This window comes from Podarcis erhardii, assembly GCF_964252035.2.
Source record: "Podarcis erhardii genome assembly, chromosome: 5".
Lineage (NCBI taxonomy): Eukaryota > Metazoa > Chordata > Lepidosauria > Squamata > Lacertidae > Podarcis > Podarcis erhardii.
In genome coordinates this window covers 44,640,841-44,666,861 of record NC_138509.1, presented here as the reverse complement: position 1 = coordinate 44,666,861, position 26,021 = coordinate 44,640,841, and the positions used below count along the sequence as shown (strand labels likewise).

The 26,021-nt window shown below is 39.8% G+C and overlaps 1 protein-coding gene across 5 annotated transcripts in view; it reads right to left on the bottom strand.

The window, feature by feature from the left end:
• CTBP2 (C-terminal binding protein 2) overlaps window positions 1-26,021 on the bottom strand; it is a 214,878-nt gene that overhangs the window by 78,513 nt on the left and 110,344 nt on the right. For 4 of the 5 annotated variants that reach the window (XM_081863176.1, XM_081863174.1, XM_081863175.1 and 1 more), the window contains exon 2: window positions 6,086-6,246. The exons of the other annotated variant lie outside the window; for it this stretch is intronic. In XM_081863176.1, coding sequence (XP_081719302.1) covers window positions 6,086-6,143 — 58 coding nt within the window. In that variant the 5' untranslated portion in view covers window positions 6,144-6,246. The remainder of the gene's footprint in view (window positions 1-6,085; window positions 6,247-26,021) is intronic. 5 annotated transcript variants of the gene reach the window in all.

Sequence of the window (26,021 nt, the reverse complement as noted above, 5' to 3'; positions counted from 1 at the left end):
CTTTTCTCTTCAGAAGCCAAGAGAGAGAGAGAACAAGGATTACAGGGGATCAGAGGACGGCTTGGAGTCTTATGCTGTTGGTGCAGGCACAAACAGTAGCAGTGGCTGATGCCCCAAATCACCACCAGCACCAGAGTGCACAAGACAGGAAGTGAACTCCCCCCCCTTTCCCGTGATACAGTGCCGTTGACCACTACACCTGTATGCATTGCTATTCTGGGCCATGTGGAAGAAGAAGTGGTCTAAGACTTCTGCTAAAAAGTTATTACGGAGCACATGCAGTGTGCATGGTCTGTAGATGTATTAACATATGTAATTCATAGGACTGCCAGCATGCTGCAACATTTCACATCCTGACATTTTGAACGCTACACTTCTCAAAACAGAGTGATTAAAACTGGGCTAGGGAATAATAAAGATACAGAAGTAATACCAGCATGACTCAAAACCTGTACCTGCAGCTTAATACAAATTGTTATTCCTATCACTCCTGTATGATGCTGACCAATTGGACTCATTCACAGCAATTTAGCATATCATCATAGTCTTTTCCTTCTATACACAAGTACTTCAGGGCAAACTCATTTAAATCTCTAATGTTTGTTTCTGGAATTTTAAATGCCAGCCATTAAAGGAATCCACCTGATTTCCTATGTGTTTATCATTCTGTAGTCTCAATATAATTACTAATGGTAAGCTGATGCATGGCTATGCTATGATCCCCATCTTGAGAACTGTCCAAGCACTCTCCCATCCATACCCTCCCATCCATAACAACTTATCACAAAGCAAGAACTAAGAATAGGGTATGGTAAAGGTAAAGGGACCCCTGACCATTAGGTCCAGTCATGGACGACTCTGGGGTTGCGACGCTCATCTCGCTTTATTGGCTGCGGGAGCCGGTGTACAGCTTCCAGGTCATGTGGCCAACATGACTAAGCCACTTCTGGTGAGCCAGAGCAGTGCATGGAAAAGCCGTTTACCTTTCTGCTGGAGCGGTACCTATTTATCTACTTGCACTTTGTGCTTTCAAACTGCTAGGTTGGCAGGAGCAGGGACCAAGCAACAGGATCTCACCCAGTTGTAATGGTCACTAAACAGCAATGCCAAACTTATGTTTGCCCAGATATTCTTGTCTTACTTTTTTTAAGCATTAATGCATTGAACCTGAACCCTTGGATGTTCTCAATTTCTGTGTGTAACAGGCTAATCTTTTTGGGCTAATTCTTATAGCAATGAAAGCAATAACCTTTAGCAAATGGTCATCCCCCCCCCCCCGGAATAAGATGTGATAAGCATATACATAAAAAATTGTACATTTTATGCTGCACTGCATATTACCTTTGGACTAACAAGTATTTCTTTTAATCCATTCTACTGATTATAACGACCTCAAAGAAGATTTAAAGCAGGGAAAAGTCTCATCAGCCACCATTATTCCTTATAATGGTTTAAGATATCTAAGTATATTGCACCAGGTAAAAAGCTAGATCTTTTCAACATTATACAATAATCATTATCCACAATCAACCAAAACAGTCACAGAAAAATTTGAAATGAATTGAAAACCCATGATCCTTATCCATGAAAAATTATTTTTCAGTATTATTTTTAAAGTACTTCTTAATTGCATTTAGTCATAATCTGTTTTTCCCATGTTTTAATAGCAGTTGCAAAAGCATGTTGTGCGGTGTGTGACAGCAGCAAATCCCTTCAGTGTAATTAAAATTGCAAACGTACTTGGCAAACGACAAATGGATTTCTGGGTTTATGTAAACTGCACCTTTACAGATTAGAGAGAGAGAAATATTGGCCAGAAAAAAAACAGATGGAAAAGGAAGACTTGTAAAATCCATTGTTCAGAGGAAAATAATCTAAACTTCAATTGTATCTAATGCTTTGTGGGTTGGTTTGTCCTCTGATCCTCCTAAGTTTCTTGTACACTTAGCAACCACATCTGATAGCAAACATCAAACTGGAAGGGTGGCTTTTGAAAAATCTAAAGCCGCCTGATAGAACCCTTTTAAGTCAGGTTCAAAGTCTGCTTTAGAGATGAGATAGAGTACTACACCTGCGTGTTTATGGCATTCTGATGGGTAGGAGCACAGCCCTCTCCCTTCTGCAATACAATTCTGGCAGTTGTCAGCATTTTTTTCAGGATTACAAAGGAAGCATACTTTTGCTCTGCTCTGGAGAAGATAAACCCAATTTTGATTGGGTTAATTAAGCTGACAGGTGGAATGGCTTTAACATTTTTCTGTTATTACATGATGAAACGAAGACCCCCCCCCTTTTTTTTTTGCTGCCACAACTATGAGCTCTCGGCTTTGAGTTTAAAATTCACTTCTGTATGCTAGAGAACATGGCTTTCCAAGAGATATCAGTATCAATAATGTGTTTCACAGGAGGCTTGTATGTGGACAACGGTCACTAGCATCAGCCTACTCTCGACTAATGGCTAAATAATTCAAGGCAAACTTAGAAGTAATGGGTGAAGGTGTGTGAGTGTGGAGTGGAATAAGAGCACAAAACATTAAACAAAAACAACTGTTGTAGCAAAAAAAAAAAAAAAAAAAAGGCTGAAGAATCATATGGTACCTTAAATGCTAGCAAATACCTCACATCTCAGGGTCAGGCCTACCACTGACAGTGTGAGAAGCCAAATGCTGGGCAGTGTAAAACAGCCTACCCTGCACCACCTAAGCTCACCTGTTGCCTTCAGGTATGTCAGAGGATGCTTTCACAATACCACTGTTGAAGTAAAATTCAACTGCTTGTCTGTTCAACTTTTTATTGTGGAAGGTCATCTTGTCTTTTGCCTCGGACAGCAAAATATCTTGAATGGCTCCAGTGTTTTTCTTTTTTAAAAAAAGAACTAAGCTTTCTTTATCTGTCCAATAAAGCAGACTGTTGCCTACAAAAGCTTGTCCCACAGCACTTTTTGTAAATTATAATTATATTTGCATATTTCTAAGAGAACAAGGTTTTGCTTTTTAAAAATAAAACTTCTGCCTCAGTCTCTAAATGTTCAAATTTTACAATCCATGCCTAGGTTCATTTTCTCTAGAATTCCTTATGGCTGAGGCAATCTTTCTACACAGACTGCACCCTTAGATGTAGGTAATCACTTAGAAGACATGATTTAAGCTCTGGCTCATTGAATGTCCCTCTGTTCTTTTTCTCCCCCTGCCCACTGCCTGTAAAACATTTATAAGATGACCAGCAACTCTCATCATGCAGACGTATCAGTGAACCCATTAGAAAGTCTGACACTGTGGATCCTGGCACTACTTTTATTTGCCTCATAAGTAAATAAGAGATACACTGTCTAGACCAGCAGCAGAGATAGATTAACTACTAACAGTGTTTTGTTTCACACCAAACAATTATCCTGCACAAACCCATTAAGACAACGAAGAACGGAACAGGAGCAGTGCTTTGTGGACTGCAGTTGTCCAACCGCAATGAAACAAATCCCCAAAATCTAAGCTGTAACAGATCCCTACTTCAAAAAACTTCTAGACATACACTTTGGGGGACGGGACCTGAAGGAGCATTACATTTATCTTATGTTTATATAATTCCTTTCAGACTTTTCCCCCAGACTTATTTTGCCAACAACAATACCTCACAAAAAGCCTGTCTAGTTACAATCACTTTTGCATTTTGATTGATCTCAAACTCATGTGTACAGAAGTTCTCATTATGCTTGGTCATCACCATATACTGTCAAAGCTGTTGAGCAAGGAAAGTGTCACTACAAAATCCTAGTCTTAATTTCCTGGAGTGCCTGTTTTATTTATTTAACATTACTTTTAAAATGCTGAGCAATATGGCAATCCATGGCAGACTATCCTTGACTGTTAATACGCTCTCCAATGGTTTTGCATGCAACCTGAGGCAGAAAAGCTGAAGTTCTCAGTCAAAAATTATGGCTCTTTTATAGAGAGAAAAATCATCTCTAAAAAACACTACAGTATCGACACAATACATGTGGCCATAAGTTTACATGCACCCTTATAGCCCAGGTGAATTCATTGCCAGCAGAAATTCAACTCTGATTATTCAAACCAACAAAAATCCTTACCGAGCTGAAATCTCAACACTTTGCCATGTTTCCTTTTTCAGAAAGAGGATATGTGTTCTTCCTATTCTAAGAAGAGCCATGTGAAACTGCGCAGCCTTGCTGAGAAGCCAGAAGTTTAGGCTAGACAGCCCCACCCCGGAGAACAACTGCAATTTTGAAATAGCTGTTCCAGGGAGAAACCTATTTATTTAGAAGCTGCTGTGGGTTGAGAGGTGGCAGGTAGCAGAAACAGGACCACTGCCAGCTAGAAGCTGAATACCAACTCCAGCCTTTCTTTAATGTGCCTGCTCCTGGGGAACTACAGCCTGTTGGGAAGCCAAAGGTTGAGCCAGCTAGCCCTGCCCTGGACAGCAACTGTAATAACTTTGCCACAGCTGTAGTCAGTGCTTCCCCCCCTAGAAAAATAGGTGAGGATACTCACCGTGAAGTTGTTACAGTAAGTGCCACACTTTATAACCCCCTTCCCCCCACAAAAAGAGGTGTGTACCCTGAGTACCCCCTGGGGGGGGGGAAGTACTGCCTGCAGCTGTTTCCAGAGAAAAGTCTATTGTGTGTCCCATTGTTTGTGGATGGCAGCTGTGTTAGTGGGGAGAGCACACATGAACCCCATGAAGGTATACAAGTGTTAATTCATGGTGTGCCTGGGTTGCTGCTATTTTATATTTTTATTGATTTACTGCATGGTCCTTTTTGTAGTTGTATTTACTATAATTTGATTGTATTATCTTACATAAGACACTTCAAAGCTTCACAGCTTTGAAGCGCCAAAAAAGCAGTATAGAGATAAACCAATGATGATGGTGAGCAAATAACTAACTAATGACAGTCGTACCTTGGTATTGGAACAGCTTAGTTCCTGAATGTTTTGGCTCCTGAATGCCGCAAACACGGAAGTGACTGTTCTGGTTTGCAAACTATTTTTGGAAGTCAAATGTCCAGTGGGTTTTCCGCAGCTTCTGATTGGCTGCAGAGTTGGCTGGAGTTTCCTGCAGCCAATCAGAAGCTGTGCTTTGGACTTCCGGAATGGATTCCGTTCGACTTTCAAGGTAAGACTGTACATCCACAACCACCTCACGCGCTTTACTTGAGCTTTGGGGAAGAACCACATATTGCAGAGAAGGGCAGGACTACCACTAAAAAGACAACACCATGGGAAGTAACCTCCCCACACGACACCACACACCTAAACATTGCCCAGCAATTCATTACAAAATGTGCATTTTCTCATGTCCACTTCACATCACTGGCTGGTGCTGGCAAAGACAGGGAAATGCTTTTCAGAACCATGGAGGCAAGCTGAAGCTGATATTATGGAATAATAGAAGGAAACCTGATATGGAGATCTATTTTTGGCAGCAACAACATTTCTTTGCCTTCATAGAAGTTACTGCAACAAACGTTCAAGGCTAGCATTCCGCTGTTGCCGAGGTAGTTTTTATTATGTGTTTCCTAACTCTCTGCTTACTTTGTTTATTGTTAGGATTGATTTATTTTGTGGAGATTTGTATTTTTATCTCTAAACCGCCAAGTGTGATTTTGTCATAAATGTTGAAATAAACAAATAAAATGTTGACTTCTCCCATTAGTGAAAAAAGCAGCCAAATGTAAAGTGGAAGAATGGGAGAGGAAAGTAATACTGTAATGCAATTGGATTTACATTTTACAAACCAAGTTATGTGGGTTTGGGATTTTCAAAGGATGTCTTAAATTTTTTCACATTAGGAGTAGATGTAGGATAATTCCAGCACCTGAACATTACCAAATAAAGGCAAGGTTTTGCATATTAAGCGGCATGAAAAAATATATACATATAATGTGAATTGTCTACAACTACAAGGTACAAATACATTGCCAGGCTGCAGCTCTCTGCTTCGTGTTGTATTTCTACGAGGGCATTAGCACTGAACTAGCTTTCCATAAAATGAAATGTGAGATCGGCAAGTTTCCTAAAAGTCTTAGAAATTGTTCAGTAGATGTATAGGTTACATCAAGGCTTACCTTCACAAATTCTGTCCAATCGCTGCCGTTTGACTTTGTGTTTGTCCACAAGTGCCATTGCGCTACTGTGTTTTACAACTTTTGGAATCAAAGGATAAAGCAATCCCCCAAGAACTTATGGAAATTCACAGTAGTCCGAGTGCATAACGTCACTTTGAATCCTGCAACAAGAAGAGAGTTGTACATCGTTGGCCCTTTGTAAAACAACATCTGTATCGAAACTGTCTAGAAATGCTTCTCATATCATCAGAATGAAAACAGTTTTGGTGCATTTCGCTCCTAAGACAATGAGCTAAAATCTGGGTGTCCCATGTTCACTGTGCAAGTGATGGGGAAAAATAGAAATGTTTGCACACATTTTTGTTTTAGGGCTAGATTTTTATTTCTAACTGCAACACAGCAGTTAGAAGTTCATACACTTTCCCCTAAAGTGCCCAAATGAGTGCTGTGGAAGCAGCATATCATAGCCAGTGGCGCTGCACCACAGTCATGCTTTGAGGACAAGAGAGCAAGCTGGCACCACGACACTAGCAACTGCCAGCTTCAATGCTTAAAGCATAACAGTGGTGCACTAACACGTTACATGGAATAGACATAGCCTGGCTGGAGCAGACTAATGCAGGGAGAGGAGGAACATCCCCACCAAAAGACACACACAACTGCTGCCATTACGACATTTTGTTCACTATGCAACATTTTGTTAATTACGCAAACTCCTGCTGCAGATATGGGACAGCAAACGTTTAAACGGAACTGTAAAGAAGCCTTGCAGACACAGGATGGCTATAGCATCTACTCCTTCTGGAGACTATATCTGCTTTTCATCTCAGACTTTGCCTTGTGGCTGCTGAAGCTATATACTATTCTCTATATGTCTGCCTTTATGGATTTTTACTATCATGCACTCTTGGTCATTTGAGCTTGATGTTGGTTGAACTAGACGTAAGAATGCTTACACTAGATATATTAACATATGTGTAATGCAATGCTTTTGTCAGCACAACCAGTGGGGTTTTTTTTTTTAGAAGGAAGCCCTTATCTATATGCACTGGGACTGCACCGTCATCTAGATTTTGTTGTACAGTATTTCAACTGTATATAGTAAATTGGCTTTGCATACAGCAAAGCTCAAAGATATGAAGTCAAGGGTCTTTGATCATACCCTGGAGCAATGACCCTGCTGTCTCAACCAGAGCTTTTCAGTTGTTGTTGCTTTTAAGTCCAAGCCCCAAGTTGCTGAGAATAAACGTGAAATGGGTTGCATGTTTCCGATTAAGGCTTAGAAACCAGAGTCTGCATTACTTTTGGTAGTCTGAGGTGGAACATCTCAGCTCAGCTTGTTCTTTGCCACAGCTTCCAGCTCATGTCCTCTTGCATTTTAAAACATGCTTTCCCCCAGTACATTCCTTCATGATGCTTCCTGCAAACCCACAGCCCAAGTAAATGCAATAAAAGATTCTAGAGTAGGTGTGGAGAACCTCCAGTCCACAGGCCTAATTAAGCCCAGCCCAGGTCCGAGTTTGGCCCATGAGGCCATTTCCCCCAATCCATGGCCACCTGCCCACATCCTGATGTCATATCAGGTGTGGGACAGGTAAGGAAAGGGCTACAAAAGTAAACTGGGGAACTTAAAACTGGCTGACAGCTGGGATCCGAATGCACTAAGGAGTCCACCATTGGGAGCTCGCTAGTGCAGTGCCGATGAGTTGAAAAGAAGGCTTCATTTTAAGGAGACTGCATCAAAGACTAACAGAAATCATTAAGTGCATTTACAGAGATTTGGCCAGTTTATGTAAATAATATCTACCATACAGATTTAATTTATTCATACTATTGACAAAATCTGGAATTTTAATTGAATTCTATTACACACACACGTAATTCACACCTTGACCTTCCATTCTACTCTGTTGATGCTAATCTTGATAATTTAGCTATAATTTATATAAGTCTATTTATTGGTGCCTAGTTTTATAATACCAGCAAATAACTTGTATGTGTGAGACCAATCTATAACAGAAATGGCTAACCTGTGGTCCTCCAGATGTTGCTGGATTCCTACTCCCATCAGCCTCAGCCAAGACTGCCAAAGGTCATGGATGATGGGAGGTGTAGTACATCTGGAGGGCCACAGGCTAGCCAATCCCGACCTACAAGATGGTCTAATCTGTGCTGTAGCATGTGAAACAGCAAGGAGGAAAAAAGCAGAGGATGTTAGAAAAAAAGAGTTGCCGGAACTCACCATGAATGCCTCCCTTGTTCTCTTATAATGGCAATGGCACCCCCCTGAGAGGTGCCAGAAGTGAATTCTGGCTGGAAAAAAAGCCCTGGCTCACACCATACTTAAATGAACTTGGAAAAAGTGAAAAGGAGAAAAAAGACCTTGTACCAACATCAGATTTCAGGCAACTGTATACCAAATGCATTAAAATTTTACCAAGTAAAACAACCCTACATGTCATTCCTTTCTGGATGACAAGGTGCTGCTGGTGGGGGAAATGTGACCCAGAATATGGTGTGTTTGACAATCTCAATACAGTACTTGCTCACTTGGGTGTCCTTTGAGGTTCCACTGATTGGTGCCTAAGTAATGTTTGTGAGAGGACATACATTTGAAGCTTGGGTTCTAGAAGAGGTTTGAAGTTTCATATATGTATCTACAGCTTCTATCCCATAATGCTAAAATGGAACTTATCACTAGCACCTGTTAACAGCCTGGCAACCTTCCCTTAAGCCTCCCTAAGATCAGCACTATTCAGAAGTAAATTAATAGTAAAGTGGATTCCTTTGTAAGAGTCATGAACCTCAGCATAATTACTCAAAGAGAAAAGATAGCTGCAGGGTGCTTAAAAGCAAGTCTAATCAAATGTGAATGACAACATAGGTGCCTATAAAATACTATGCACACATAACAGGGAGTCAATCTATGAATGTGCAGTTTCTACAGGACGTCAAACTTCCACATAACTCACACTCCATTAAAATTATTCCTGCTAATATAAAATTCAAATAGTTCAGTGCTGAAGCAAAAAGAAGGGGTGGGGACTGATAAGTAAGAGGGAAGTATCAGGATGCTTAGATGAAACTCAATGTATGCTTTTAAAAATGTTATTTGGGGGCTGAAATACCGCCAAAACGATCTAGTGGAAGGGAATAGAGATTTGACCTTTTGAACACCCTAAAACGCTTCCACCCTTAACAAAAACTCTCCAGTTAGAGGGTGAGTATTCAATTCAACATTTTGTTTCAGTTGTCCATTAACAGCTGGTGCCCACTAGTAGGGCAGAAGAGGCCAATAGGTGGAGCCACAGCCAATGACAGACCAAGCTATAGCCGATGGCAGGCATAGCCAACTAATTCTAGTTTTGTCTCCATCCCTGCTGAGTTCTACAAGGGACAACATTGAGACAAAGGAGGAGGAAGCCAATAGGCAGTGCCAACCCCTGGAGTGGATGCAAAATAAGACAGCGGACAGGTAGAGACTGGCTGGTGTTCTAGATATATATTAGAAATATTTTCAAACAATGTGTAGTATTTGCTCATGTCTATGAACGTGCATGGGAAAGCAAAAGGTAATAGAAGCCATTTGGAAAGTTGCACTATATAGACAAGGTGCGGTTGAAACCTAAATTATATTGGAAAGTCATATTTCCGATGAATGCAGTGTGGAAAGAGAGGCTCTCAATGAGTGGAAGGAGGTGTGAGCAGAGGGGTTGCCATGCAGGGCTGGCCCTACGGTGAGGGACAACAAGAACTGCCTCAGGTAGCAGGTGCTGAGGTGGGGGGAGTGGCCAGAACTGGGTGTGCCCTGTGGCCTGCCCTGTTCCCCTATGCTAGCCTCCTTCCCTCAACTGCAGTAGAAGACACTGTCCTTTCACCAGGAGTGGAGTAACAGTCAACTACCATTCCACTTGGCTTCTGTGTGTGCCTTGGGAGAGGGCACCGTCCTCCCTTCGCCTCAGGCAGCAAAATATCTGCTGCTGTGTAAGCGACTTCACATATGTTCTCCCCATTACTGCTCAAGAGATCCAAATATACTAGCAAGTTTCTGTGCATCATAGCCAATGTGGAGACTGGTGGGTAACTCCATCTACATTTGCATGACAATGAGCATCTTGGGTCCACTGGTTAAATGCATCACCCAGATGGTGCTTGTCTCCATATTCAGGGCTACTGTCTGTCATGACTAGAGCTGAGCTGGGGTTATTGTAGGTTTGTTTTGTAATATTGCTTTTAAAGAGTAATCCAACAGGTTTATACAAATGCCATTAAGAGAAGAGTATTATCACAACGTTTTGCAGGTCTGGGTAATGCTGCCTCCTTACAGCTATGATCCTATCTGTTTGTCTAACACAGCATCCCAGAAGGAAGTTCAGCTTCAGTTTGCCAGAAACTGTTGGCTATTAATAGTTAACAAATGCAATAGGATACTATTGTGGGGTTTGGGAGGGTGGGGGAGAAGACTGTAACAAATCTACTGCCTAGCAGGATCACAATTTCACAGAGATTATTGTTATTATTATAGATGGTTATCAATTATGCATCACGTTGATAGTTAATTTATAAAAGGAACAGGGGCTTACTGGTGCCGCTGAATTCTGACTGATAGGAGATGGGCGATTTCCTGGTAGTTAATGGCCAATTTCCCAGCAATACGACTGCAGCATAATCACAGAGATTTATAGTAATAATTAATTGATTTTTCCCTCAAAATGTGAAGATTCTAAAGACCATGATTCCCAGTCCTATTAATAATTAATCCTGCATTTAAAAAAAACACACTAAACTCTGAATTCAAGGCAAAGAAGGTTTTTAAGGGAAGAGTTTATTGTATTACCAATAAAAGGGGGGAGGGACCTATGTACATAAATAAAAGGTTACAGCAGATAAATACAGTAGATAAATAGAAGTGAAGTAATCTTCACTGTCAACATTTCTCAGTTTAATGAAAGCACTCTTCACATTCTAACAGGAATAGGGCAGTAGAATAAAAAGCAGGAACAAGTCTGTATGGGCTCGACTAGTAGAAAGTTAGTTTATATCAGGTATGAGCAACTTTATGGTTCAAAACGCAACTTGTGAAAGCTGGGACCAACTTTGAAGATGAAGAAATAGGGGAAAGTGTGCAGGCATACAAGAAGAGAAAGAAACTCCCCGTCATCGAGTCATACATGAGATGCAGAGAATCACACAATTCCCCACAATGTACAGAGTACCTCTTGCTTGTGGGAGAAGTACAAATGGTATCCTTTACTCCCCTAAATATTCAAGCAAGGAGCAGACAAGCAAGCCTCGTTATAACTTCTACCACCATAGCGGCCACCTTCAGTTTTTAACAGTTTCTGCATCATCTGTAGGATACCTGTCTCTGTTCTATACAGGATAGACCCATAATTTCTTCTTTCTGTTGCTTCACCCGGGCAGATATCAAACCAGTGTCAGCCGTGCACTGTAAACGAGTTAATCCAGAGATATACTATGACAGGGCAGAAGAAGTTCCATTCAGGGGAAACAAGATTTGAAGTGATGGACCCTGAACTTGATATTATTTCACTGCAGCAGGGACATCTTACCATCTGAGTTCTCAGTCAGAGACAATTGGTATTCATTCCAGAGATGCAAACAAGTAGCAAATGGTATGGCTAGCATAGATACTATGATATTACAGAGTCAAACATCAATACTGTGAACACATTCTGTATGTTACCAGCAGTGTGGTCCCGGCAGCGATGGCAATCAAAACAGAGCCTGGCGTTTCTGTCTCACTCATTACCAAGCACCAGCCTTAAACACACAATTTAAAACAAATTCTTGAGAACAACAATTTTAATGGCTTCATTATTTCCAAAGCTGAAAATCTCTGCATGTAAAATATTTGCACTTAAGCCAACTGCACATGACAACAGCAGGAACTCTTAGATCATCAGGAACACAGAAGAATTACAAAGGAAAGAAAAACCTTACTACTTTTCCATGGTAATTAGAAAATGTAATAAATCTTTTAAGGCATGCAAATTGGAGAGCGAAAAAGATAAAAAGATAAAAAGACATCCAGAACCTTAAAACGATTGCATTTATTAGGAGCAAAGGTAAGTAGGGTTTCAAAACACACCACTTCAAAAAACATACAAACATGACTTCGAAAAGTAAAGGAAACAAAAATTAAAAAAAAATCTGTGTTCAGTTTTTGCTCACAGGCTTCACACAAAAAGGTCTGCTTCGAAAATCAAGCCAAGTACACAAGTCCTTTGTTGCACATACTGGTGCTTGATAAACATAAATCTGAAATGGCAATGATCCTTCTACAATACAGTTACCATGGAATGAGTGAAAAGTTACATAATTTCATAAACTATACTTCAATCATTGAGTAACCCTGTAAAATGCACTCCAACCAAGCATTGTAGGAGCTTGTGCAGCCAAAACTTCTAAATCAATAGTGGGCTGGTGTGATCATACACTTCCCTTGCAGCCCCCAAACGCTCTAAGAGGAAAACTTCTCTGCCTATAAGTATTTCTAAAAAGTTAGATCCTCACTGAGCTTAGCAATACCATTTATTGGTGATGTTGTACTGTCTTGGATCCAGAGGAAAGCAAAACAGGGCAAGCTTGCACTTTGGGGCTTTCACATCACACCCCGCTGAGACCCCTGAAAAGCTTGAGGGTCAGGGATGAAGTGCAGAGGGATGCAATGTGGAAATCATAAGAAATCAGGAATGGGGCTTCTGTACTGGAAAGGAAAGGGCAGTATGAAGCTGCAGGCAGATATACAAACAAAAAAAAATGTACAAGCAAGAATACATACAACTCAGCAAGAGACAACCGTCTTTTGTCCTCTCATGTGGGATTATGGAGGGAAATGAATCCCTTTCACTTCCCCCACCAAAAAAACAAAACAAAAACTGGACCTATTTGCGATTTGGCAGCTTAATCCGCTCTGGAAATGCTTATAAGACTATAAATTTCATCCATTTTGGCCAAAAGGGTTATAGCTGTTTTTCGATTCGCCATTATAACGGATGGGAAACACAGGCCTTAGCTTTGCATGGAGCAGCTCGGAATTCAAATTAAAGATCAAAGAGAACAGAGCAACTCAGAGAGATCAAAATTATACACAGCTACAAGGTGAATCTTGGGTCCCATGCACATCCCTAATAAATAGCTCTCCAGTTTCTTAAGTAATCTTATATTACAAGATATTGATCTCTCGTGTCTCTTATTTATGAACTTGCGTAGTTCATTTGGGAGTACACTGCACAGAGTGAATCTCTCCAGTCTATTTCCATGACTGAACTTGAGAGGAGAAAGCAGCTGCATCAGCAAGACTAGCAGTGAACCGGCAGATGTATGAATCTAGAACATAGCTGTCAACTTTTCCCTTTTCTTGCGAGAAATCCTATTTGGAATAAGGGAATTTCCCTTTAAAAAAGGGAAACGTTGACAGCTATGATCCAGACTGGAGTCCTGATATTGAGCTGCAGCTTTTCAACTAGGTTCCACTAAAGAACTGGTCCCTTACACCAGTGGCCTTATACTCCCCAGGGCAGGCAACACAAAAGGCAGGAGATGGCTGAGATGCAATCGTATGTAAAGCTCCAGACCAGAGGATTAAAACATTCAAAGCTCCCCACTCTTCAAGAAAGAGGTAGCACATGTATATGGTAATGTGGCCCAAGAGGCATCAAGGGCCTCAGCTGATGTTCAGACTTTGTCAAGTGAAGTGGTCTGCTTGGAGCTATCTCAGGTTCCATAACTCTAATCTGTTCCTACCTGACCAAAGAACCAACAGGGATCTGCCATGCCCCAAGGACTCCTACTTTTGGTCATATTAAAATACCTTTCTGAGTTTTCATCAACATACAAGAAGATACCCTCTAACTCAAGGGTCAGCAAACCTTTCCAGCAGGGGGCCGGTCCACTGTCCTTCAGACCTTGTGGGGGACCAGACTATATTTTGAAGCGGAAAAAATGAACGAATTCCTATGCCCCACAAATAACTCAGAGATGCATTTTAAATAAAAGCACACATTCTGCTCATGTAAAAACACCAGGCAGGCACCACAAATAACCCATAGATGCATTTTAAATAAAAGGACACATTCTACTCTCCAGGACCATCCGCAGGCCAGATTTAGAAGGTGATTGGGCCTTAGTTTGCCTACCCATGCTCTAAAAAACCCCACTTCATGCACCAGTTCCATATCATTTAAACCAGTATAAAAAGCACAAAACACAATGCCTATGAAATCTGTAAGTACATCACTACATGTTTAAACACTCTAAAGATAAAGGCACCAATTACGCTGTAGATGTACTTCACAAATTAATAGAGTTTCCATGATTGGGCCCATCCCATTTAAGTTTGACAGGTGCCCATGATGATACCATGCAGTGATAAGAGCCTGTTTTTAAAACCTGCTGGAGTAAAACAAGCTCCCCAAGCCAGGATTTGGGGTGGTATAGATATGCTAGGGAAACAACAGAAACACCGAGGGGATTCTTCTTTAATAAAAAGATTTCCATTAGTTGAGCAGGATACACACACCTACCACTTCTTCTAAATGATCTCTACGCAATCTGAAAATAAAACACAATTCTAAAACAGTAGTAGTAAGTAGGCTAAGCACAACTGAAAGCAGAGAGAGCAATTAACGCATACATATATGCACCGTTTCAGCATATAATGAAATCTGAGTGAGAAAAGATACACACAGGGGGGGAAACTGTAATTCTTTGGTCTTCAGCAAGATTAGGAAACAACTGAAGTGATTTACATATAGTAATTGCATGTCCTTGCTAGTCTCCAGCGGCGTCTTTCAAAATTTAAATTTCCCTGAAAGTGCTCGGACATTACCCCAGGCATTTATTTATTTATTTATTTATTGTGGGGGGATTACTTAACCATGACAGCATGAAAAGTAATAACACATTGCAAAAAAATTATTTCAGTTCTTCTTAGGATTGCGTTTTAAATACCCACAGTCCATGACAGAACAAAGAACGAGGAGGGTGTTATACCCAACGCGAAGAAGGGTCTCTTCCAACAACAGTGAAATGGGCACTGCTCAGTAATGTATTTGGCCTGTGGATATCCTTGCAATTGAACTGAAGGCATGAAATCCACCTGCTGCTTAAATTGTGAACACCTCCATTACTATTACTTATTTATTTGATTACTTGCCCAACCTTCACCCTGAGACCGAATCTTTCACTTTTTTTATATGTCCATCAGAAATGCACATATATGAAATGAAAGAAGCAAATACAAAGCTAATGGCAGGGCAAATTCTTTTTTATCAATAACAGATGCAGATTAGCAGACTAAGCATACAGTGAGAAAAATACTGATCCTTGGTTATGTATAAAATAACACTAGTTTTTGTTTGTTTTGCACATGATAATGATCACATTTTGTATTTTGTTTTCCTTGCCCAGCATGGGCTTACCAGGATGAGGAAATGGATGGGGTATGTGTTTATTGATTTACTAAAGGTAAAGGTAAAGGGACCCCTGACCATTAGGTCCAGTCATGGACAACTCTGGGGTTGCGGCGCTCATCTTGCTTTACTGGCCAAGGGAGCCAGTGTACAGCTTCTGGGTCATGTGGCTAGCATGACTAAGCCGCTTCCGGCGAATCAGAGCAGCGCACGGAAACGCCGTTTACCTTCCCACTGGGGCAGTACCTATTTATATACTTGCACTTTCATGTGCTTTTGAACTGCTAGGTTGGCAGGAACTGGGACTGAACAATGGGAGCTCACCCTGTTGCAGGGATTCGAACTGCCAACCTTCTGATCGGCAAGCCCTAGACTCTGTGGTTTAACCCACAGCGCCACCTGTGTCCCTGATATACTACTAGTTTCTAAAGAGAGAGGGAAAAGAATCTAAAGAAGTTCATGGTTTTTTTGCTCCCTGAGCACACAATACTGCATAATCCCAATAAGAAAAATGTATTTCATGAACAGAACTGATATTGATATTATCTTATCTATTCAGTTGTGGATAGTGGAGACTGGTTCCATCTCACCTGTACAGTTTCTTCCTTTGTGTTGAAGGTTTGTGATCCTAACAGGGGAGGAGGTTAGAGACTATGGTCCTATCGGCGGGAGCCAAACAAAAAGCATCAGATTTTGATAAATGGAGACATTTGGTTCTACTGAATCATTTTCGTTGGTTACTATAATTTCTTTCAATGGAAAAACACTGTTCTTTTCTCATTTCAAGGGAATAATAAAATCTGTTAGAAGTTTATAGGAGATCAAACTTAAATAAGGACCAAAGTGGTTGACCACATTGTCTCCAGGTTCCTTCCCATTGCATGACCATTTGCTCTCTCCACTAGCTAGAAACAAACAAACACTTCCACAGAACTACAACTTTGTTACTGTGAACTGCACAGAAAAGTAAACAAGATGAACTATGTTACTGAGTCAAAATTCTATTCTAAATCTTCTGGCTGCTTTAGCTGAGACTTAGCAGTTTCTATTGTCTAGGAAACAGCAGGAAGTAATATGACCAGTCCATCCAACTGCCTTTACATTTTTCCAACACAATTAACCAGCAACCAGTTCTAAATTTGGTAGGACTGAAACCACCCAGTATCCATCAAGCCCAAACCCTCAGGGAGGCCATTTTCTTTCTCTTCTGATATGAAAACACATACATGGTTGAATACTTTCCCAACAAACTAAGTGAAATAAAACAAACAAACAAACAAAAAACCCTTAGAGTACGTGAATGAAAAAATTACATAGCTAAAAAAAGAAAATACTTCTATAGGAGCAATTCTATTACATAAAAGTCACAGCCATGAAATATCTTCAAGACCCACTCTTAAGAGATTCTGGAGATTAGACATTTCTGTGGATAATGAGAACATTTACAATGTTGTTAGGTTGAGGTGGTGATGGTGGGGAGAGTAAACAATATAAATCTTTTATCTCCACACTAGAAAGAATATGCCGACTGCTGATTGATAAGTAACACAGGAAAAAATCTCTCATGAAAAGGTCAGTATTTTGCTGTGGTCCATTTTTCAATCCTGACACTGAGAGAACATTCCAAATGGACAATTGGTTTCATATAAAATGGGAAAGAGTATCATTTCTTTAAGTTCTTTGAGTAAACAAACCATTTTACCAGACTAGCCAGTGAACTGCTCATACAACTATTTTTGTGGCCTTCTGTCACAAGAATCACTGGCTTCATCATGTGCTGAAGTAGGCTGTGTCCCAATCATCACTAAGACAACTTGTTCATCACTTATTCACCTTTAACAAACAAAAAGTTTTCAGGTGGGATGGGAAAGGAACGCCAAATGCATGTGAGTATTAAAAGAGTGAAAAAGCAGGCTACAGGTAGTACTGTTTCTGTGTTCATTCCCAAAATCATTGGACAATGATGGTCAAACAATTTAGCTGTGCTGCCATCTTGGCACTGCTGGAAGGGCTGTCTTCTACCAAAAGCCTCTTCCTAATGCCCTACCTGCTGTCTGTGTACCTATGAACCATACCTTGCCTGTCAACTACAATGACTTGGAATCACTGGAACACCAAGGGCCCACTAGGGGCACCTGCCTGAACAATTGCTCCCTTGCCACTGAGCGTGACCTGGAAGTCAGCTGCTGCATGTAAACATAGCTGATGGACTTTACATAAGATTGGGTGGTCTGAAAGTAACAGTCTGTGAAACAATCCATTTTATCATTATTATATGGACATGACAATGATCAGAGACCACTAACTATTAATATGCCTTTTATCTCACAAACATAAAGACTTTTAGTGTTAACAGTTTTTTTTAAAAAAATCTAAATGGCTCAGAAGGGAGAATAAAGATTTTCTAGAAATAGATTGAGAATAGTACAGGTAAAAGCAGGCCCAGCAGAACCTGTGATCTTGATAAACCTTCTGTTTTGGATGCCTGCCTGTGTCTGTGAACAGCAGGCCAAAATATACAGTTTATACCTTTGTAGTGTCAGGCTGCATGTTCTACAAGTCTGGGTTAATGTGTTTTTCTGAGCTGTTTACATTAACTGATCAAGCAAGCATATAAAGCAGTCCAGCATTTTCCACCACAGTAGGTTAGGGAGTGATAGGCTTATTCATGTCAACTCAATTCAGAACCAGTTTGTATGCATCTGATAACATGTACACAGCACTACTGCCTCTTTGGGAGTTTTAATTACGTAGCTTCACCTGCATCAACTCCATAGAATCAGCCGTAGTGGAAAGCTACCTGAAAATTCAAGTCCAACAAACATACCTGGTACAAGAGAGGGTGTTTTAGAACAGGCTGGCAAAAGGCGGCGGGGGGGGGGGGAGATGAGGAATGACAACAACCACGTAAAATGTTTTCAGTAAGCAGTTGCTGACTACTCCAAATAGAGAAGATATTCACCAGACAAAAAAGACTGCATAATCACGTGATTTGGTCATGCACTACAAAGCAATCAACAATACATTTGGTAAGGGATTAACATCAAAGAACTGCTCATATATCTATATAAAGCAGCTGGATTTGGGTGACTGGGCCTGCTGAATGCTCAACATGCATGCTCAGAACCCCATCTAATACCTCAAGCTCTGGAAGAACTTCTCAGGGAAACAGTACCCGAGTCACAATATTGAGACAATCTGGACAAATTCCAGCAGGTAATTATGAATTTTGGTGACATTACTGTTTTTTGCTGAAAATGCTGAGTTACTTTAGACAGGAGTTCTTGCACAACAGTGCACTATGGGGGGGGGCGGTTTGGAGGAGCTTGCACTACAATTCACCTGCAACTCTGTGCAGTTCAACATATGTTTTACTAGGCTATATTTAGTTGTGCACCACCATTCATCAAGGCTGATTGGATCTCCAGGGAGATCAGTTTTCTATCTTTCTCGGTGATACCAATGAGGTAACCAAAGTGTCAAAAAGGAAGGAAGAGCCTGGAATAGAGGCATTTTCCATTATAATCAGGGGGTACAATTTAACCCATGACCATGTCATAGTGTTTTGGCTCAGGAGGGTTGGACCTAGGTGCTGGGTATTAAAAATACTTTGCAACCACAGTAATCATTTAACAGTTGTCTGCTAGAACTAGACTACAGAGAACTTCATTTCAAGTGTCCTCGATCACAGCTACTGTTTTTCACTTTTCACATTAAGGGTCACAAAATAACAAAGAGAGACTGAAAGTAGCTGCAGCTAGAATGACTGGGGAAGCTATATTGTTATAATCAAAGATAAAAAACTACAGGGGAGAAAAATGGAGCAAGTCTGTTCCTTTACTCTGGTGGAAGAAGCAAAAATGCTAGAGGTTAAACATCAGTAGAGTGTTTCAGTAATAACTGTGATTCCTGACAGCTGGAAATAAAGTACCTTTCTCTTCAATGAACTTTACCTTCAAGACGGGACCAAAGTCTTATAAGGCTATTACACAAGATGACAACAATTTTAAGCAAACAGGCAAAATACACAAGTGAACAACATATAGATAATCTTGCTTAAATGCAGCTGTGTATTGTGTGGTGTTCCCTCCCCCAAATGAATGAATGAATGAATGAATGAATGAATAAAGTTCTAAGCATCAATGCAGATCATATAACTAGATGGTGTCTGTCTTAAAGTATCCCAAAGGAGTGTTTTTGTGTATATAGTGGTTGCATCTTTAGCTGAACAAAAAAATGGGAAATTAGAAAAATGGAAAGAATAAACATCTCTGCATGCAGAAAAAAATAAGGTGAGTGATGGAATGCAAAATAGAAACCAAAGAGCAGCCAAAAAAGAGAGAAAGAATAATGCAAACAGGGCTGAGAAAGAGAATGAACTAAAATATGGGGAGACTCAACAGAAGGGAAAGTCTACATATCAGCAATGTTTGGCGCCTGAAAATGAAAAGCCTCAGCTTACAGTATAACGTCAGAAACATAAAAGGAAGGATCAAAAGATAACACTAAGAACTCTTGCTTGTGGAGAAAAGGAAACAATAACACCAAAACACAAAGAAGCAAAGGGAATGGGAAGAAAAGGGTCTACAGCAGAGGGATCCAATGTGCAGCCCATGGGCTGCATGGGTTCTGTGTCTAAATACTCTTAAGGTCTACTTGGTATGAAAAGTTGGAACATCTTGTGCTAGAAATTCAAAATTTAAAGACTTAAAAGAATGCATAATCACTTGGAAATAGAGACAGGGAGATGAAACATTTTGTTAACTTGTTATAATTATTATTGCTTATATTCATAATAACAACTACTATTTATTATTATTGCACTAATTTATTATTATTAATATGTGTTTTAAATAAATAAATCCCTTTTAGGGTACTTATTCTGCCAAAGTCACTTCCATACTATATCTGAAACATCTGTGTTTGTGCCCAACCTGGGCTTCCTTTAGGAAGAAGGAGAGAGTATAAATCTAATTATATCAAATATGAAACAGTAACAATATGGTTACAAAAACTACATTGGATCAAATATAAAAGATATATGAAACCAGCCATAAAAAGAAATCCAATCAGCCTAATGTTTCCTCCTGTCTTTCCACATTCCCTCTTTCAAATGGTTTTCAGGTCAAATAAAAACCATAGCTTTCTATTTTAGATTTAACAAACTGTGGTTTGTCACAAAAAGGGAACTTTGGTAAGTACTGGAAGACAGAGGATGAGGGGGCAAGGAAGCAAAGATTCCCAGAGCTGGTTCAAATAATGTCATACTGGGGAGTGGTGTTGTGCTTTAACCAGCTAGTGATATATTTCCAAATCATGCTGAAAAGTGTACCCTAAAAGGTACTTACTTGGCTAGGCTAAAAAGAAAAGAAAAGCCACATATCTCACTGATTTCAGAACTGTCAACACTGAGCTGCTGCATGCTGCAGAGGGTATGTAAATCAACCACTTTAGAAATTACAATTTAATTTAAGTTTCCCAGTAAAGAGTTCTGTGATAAAACACACATATAAGCAGGTATTTGCTGACCTGAGCAAAACACCAAGCTTCAAAGACAAACCCAAACAACCAGTCAGGAATAAAGAACCACAATATATAAAATTGACGCCATGCACAAACCGCACCACAGTATATTACAGGCAATCTGAACTGTGTGTGCCAATGAATATTTATTTATTTAAGGAAAGAAACAAAATAATGAAATTCTTCGGTCGGAGCGAAACAATACAAACTGAAAGCATTTGCAGATGACCTAGTTTTGACCCTACAGGAGCCAGAGCCTAGCACTAAAAGGGTACTGAAACTGATTCAGGAATTTGGTCGAGTGGCAGGATTTAAACTTAATAAACAAAAAACTAAGGTTTTGGGGAAAAATTTGACTTCTTTAGAGTCAGAAAGGTTTCAAAAAGAGACAGAATTAAATGTGGTTAAAAAAGTAAAATATCTAGGGGTAAATATAACAGCGAAGAACAGAAATTTATTTAAAGATAATTATGAAAAATGTTGGTCTGAAATTAAAAAAGACCTAGATGTCTGGTCAGGACGTATTGCTGCTGTTAAAATGAATGTATTGCCAAAGATGTTGTTTTTATTTCAAACTTTGCAAATAGTGGACAAAATGGAGTGTTTTGGGAGGTGGCAACGAGATATTTCTAAATTTGTCTGGCAGAGCAAAAAGCCCAGAATCAAGTTTAAGATACTAACTGATGCTAAAGAAAAAGGGGGCTTTGCCCTGCCAGACTTAAAGTTGTATTATGAATCAGCAGCCTTTTGCTGGTTGAAAGATTGGCTACTTCTTGAAAACACTGATGTTTTAGATTTGGAAGGATTTAATAATGTGTTTGGTTGGCACGCGTATCTGTGGTATGACAAGGTTAAAATACATAAGGCTTTCAAGAACCATGTTGTCAGAAAAGCAGTGTTCAATGTCTGGTCAAAATATAAAGACTTATTGGAAAATAAGACCCCAAGGTGGCTATCACCAATGGAGGCTAAGGCCCCGAAAAGACTCAATATGGAGGCCATGTAATACCTTGAAAGAAAACATTATGAAAATGATATACAGGTGGTACATGACCCCAGTCAAGCTTGCAAAGATATATCATTTGCCTGATAATAAATGTTGGAAGTGTAAAGAGGCTGAAGGAACATTCTTTCACCTCTGGTGGACGTGCCCTAGAGTGAAGGTTTTCTGGGAAATGATATATAACGAGCTGAAAAAGGTATTTAAGTATACCTTTCTTAAAAAACCAGAGGCCTTCCTCCTCGGCATTGTCGGCCAGAGTGTGCAAAAGAAGGACCGAACCTTTTTTATGTATGCTACAACAGCAGCAAGGATACTTATTGCTAAAGGCTGGAAAACTCAAGACTTGCCCACACTGGAAGAATGGCAGATGCAACTGATGGGCTATATGGAACTGGATGAGATGACTGGCAGAATCCGAGACCAGGGAGAAGAATTGGAGGAGGAGAACTGGAAGAAGTTTAAAGACTATCTGCAAAAGCATTGTAAACTGTATGAATGTTAAGAAAAATGTAAGATCTGTAACATCAAGGCTCTAACAAATTAATAACCTTTATGTATAAAAGTCAATGTAATTGAAAAATAAGATAAATTGTGGATAAATGGTATCCTATAATTAACCTTTGACAAAAGAAATCTAAAAGATTAAATTTGAGATTTGAATTTTGGGAAATTTTAATTAGATAAACTAAATTAAGTTAATAATTTGCTGGTAAAACTTATGAGTCTAGAGAGTAGGAACAAGAGGCGTGAGGAAGTCCAAGGATGTTTATGAAATGATGATATCTGAAATTGATATGTTTTTATATATATTTATTGTCAAACAAAATTTAATAAATATTATTTAAAAAAATAAAATAATGAAATTCTTCAAACCCTAAAAGAATGTTTCTGCACAATGTTTGTCTAAGACTACAGTAATAAAGTTCACACACACCCCCACGAAATCCTGTGCATTGTCAGTTCGTCTGTGATTTGAACCTTTCATGGTGGAACTTGTGATCTTCTGATGTTCTTGGACTCTAAGTTTCATTAGCCCCACCCAGAATAATCAGGCACAATAGGCTAACATCTGGAGGGCCACAGGTTTCCCAACACTGCTGAAGACCCCATGAAATGTGCTCATTGCAGAATAAGTGGCAGCACATGAAGAAAGTAGTTGCCACCTGAGATTTCTTCTGAAACGAGCCTTTCTCTGAACCTCTTATCTATAGTGCCGAGTGTATCAAACATAAATAATGTTATACACTCACAAAGCACTTTTGTATTGTATTTCTGATGCACAGAGATGCTGTGTTCTTGATGTGGGGGTTGTGACATTTTTAACATGGTATGTGCAATAAAATAGTATTTTTAAGCAAATAATAATAATAATAATAATAATAATAATAATAATAATAATAATCCCTGTAGTAATTGTGCAAATTACAGATTTACTGCAGTTTATAAAAATGTGTAAAAGCCAGTTTTGATATTTACCAGGTGCCCTTCCTTTATTCATGTATTTCCCTGCAGCACAACAGCCAATAAAGTTTGCAAGCATGTGAATTTCATCATTCATCCTGCAAGCAGGTATACAAAAGTATTAGTCCAAAACCCTTTCCTTGACTTTGAGTCAAATCTCACTTCACTCCAAGTTCCAGGCTGGCCTCTGAGTTGGTTTTCTGCAGTCAACAGAGAAGCCACTAGGAAAAAAGGATACACATTTCCTATAATTTACCCTGTGTCATATGCTTGCTTGGCCATTAGAGGGCATTTTATACTAGAGTGAGTGGTCCACATGCAGCTCTTGAGCTGCATTAGTAAGCCTCATCAGCAGATGCTTAAAAACGGAGGGAGTTTTCTGTCAACGTTCATTTCATGACTGTCACTTCTCAACCTTTCCTTTCACAGGTACATAGGTACATAGTAACATTCATTCATATATATATATATATATATATATATATATATATATATATATGCGCGCAAGAGCAAGGACAAGAGGAGATGCCCAGGAGACATAAAAGACTTTAGTTAAGCACTTACAAGACATGCAGTTAAGCGCTGCAACAACCAGAGTGGATTCCCTCCCAACCACTAGAAGCAATAAACCCATCCATTGTTAATCTCAAAAGCAGCAAATTAGTATTTTTTAAATTTTTTTCAAAAATGATTAACTGTGGAAAAACTGTAAACAGTGTCAGAGCACTATTATCTGTTTCCTGAGCTGAAGGTTAGAGCTCTTATCGCTCTTTCGGTGGCGAAGAAAGGAAAGCTGAACTTTCGAACTGTCAAATAGATAAGCCACGGCCACTTACATTCTGGCGGTTCTCTCTCGTTATTAATGTATACTGAACATGCAGTCAATTTGTCTTAAGATGCTCTTGGAAAGGGCTCTAAAGGCACATTTATTCATTTCCCTGGGTATGAAGGCATAATATCTCTTTCCATGTAAACATGGGGGGGGGGGACACAGGGAGAGAAGCCTTTAAAATTTATAGCATAGAAGGAAACAAGAAAAAATCATGAAGATACATTTACACATTATGAAGATCAGACTGAAATGCCACAGTAGTAGGGATGGTGCAGTCCAGGACACAGGCAGTTTTCTGCTACTGCAAGTACCCTTTTTACAATGCAGTTGTGTATGTAGTCCATAAATCATTGTGCAGAGGGCTGAGATCTTGGCCCTAGTTTGCCAACTTCCACGTCCATGTTATAAATCTTAACTTCTGACTGTTGTCAAGACCCATTCCAAGAAGCCACAAAGTTCTACTTGCCATTTGCGTTTCATTACCACAAATAAAACTTTCTCTATAACACTTCAAGAACAGGAATTTGCCTCACATGACTCGGGGTGATTGTACTACAGTCTTCTCAGTGTACTAACTCTCTCTTAATATATTACACCAGATACATTTATGCAGTATGACATTACCTTCGTGATGCACATTATCTGACTACACTGAAAATGGAGACTTTAGTATTCAACACTGCAGTTTATTCTGGGGAGGTCTAAGAAACAAGAGTGGGTTCCACAGAATGCCTGTCGTCCAATCCAACCTTAAGTCAACAATACTTTTTATACACAGTATCTGCCTTTATTTAATTAATTAACCGTATTTAAAAGCATTTCTAAGTGGTGTACCCTATGTACAATATATTAAAACAATCCACTAAAACAAAAATACAACTTAAAACCAATAAAACAATATCAAAACATATCAAGGCAAGTAAAACAGAGATTCAGGGGATTCATCCACATAAATCAGGGTCTACAGTGGTGCCCCGCAAGACGAACGCCTCGCAAGACGGAAAACCCGCTAGACGAAAGGGTTTTCCATTTTGGAGGCGCTTCGCAAAACGAATTTCCCTATGGGCTTGCTTGGCAAGACGAAATGTCTTGCGAGTTCCTGCGGGTTTTTTCCCTCCCCCCCCCTTTTCCTAAGCCGCTAAACCGCTTATCAGCTGATCCGCTGATAAGCCGCTGATCAGCTGATCCGCTAAAAGCCGCTAAACCGCTAATAGCGCTAATCTGCTAAGCTGTCAATGGGCTTGCTTCGCAAGACGAAAAAACCGCTATACGAAGAGCCTCACGGAACGGATTAATTTTGTCTTGCGAGGCACCACTGTAATCTTATATGTCAGGGAAAGCCTGGGCAAAAATATTCACATATTTACAAGACTTTGAACACGGCTTGGCATCTGATTGGCAGCCAGTGCAGTTCCTTTGGCACAGGTATAATACGTGCACATCTAAGTGCTTCACTCAACTACCAGGTCACAGCATTCTGCACCAGCTGCAGCTGTTGGGCCAATCCAAAGACAAGCCCCATAGAACATATTATAGTAGTCAAATCGTGAGGCTACCAATGCATTAATTACAGTAGCTAAGTGGCTAAGAAGTAGATGATCAAACAACATACAAACAAGCAACTACTGTAAAATACACCCTTTGCATACAACTGGATGATTTCTTTAGTGAGGCTTGTAT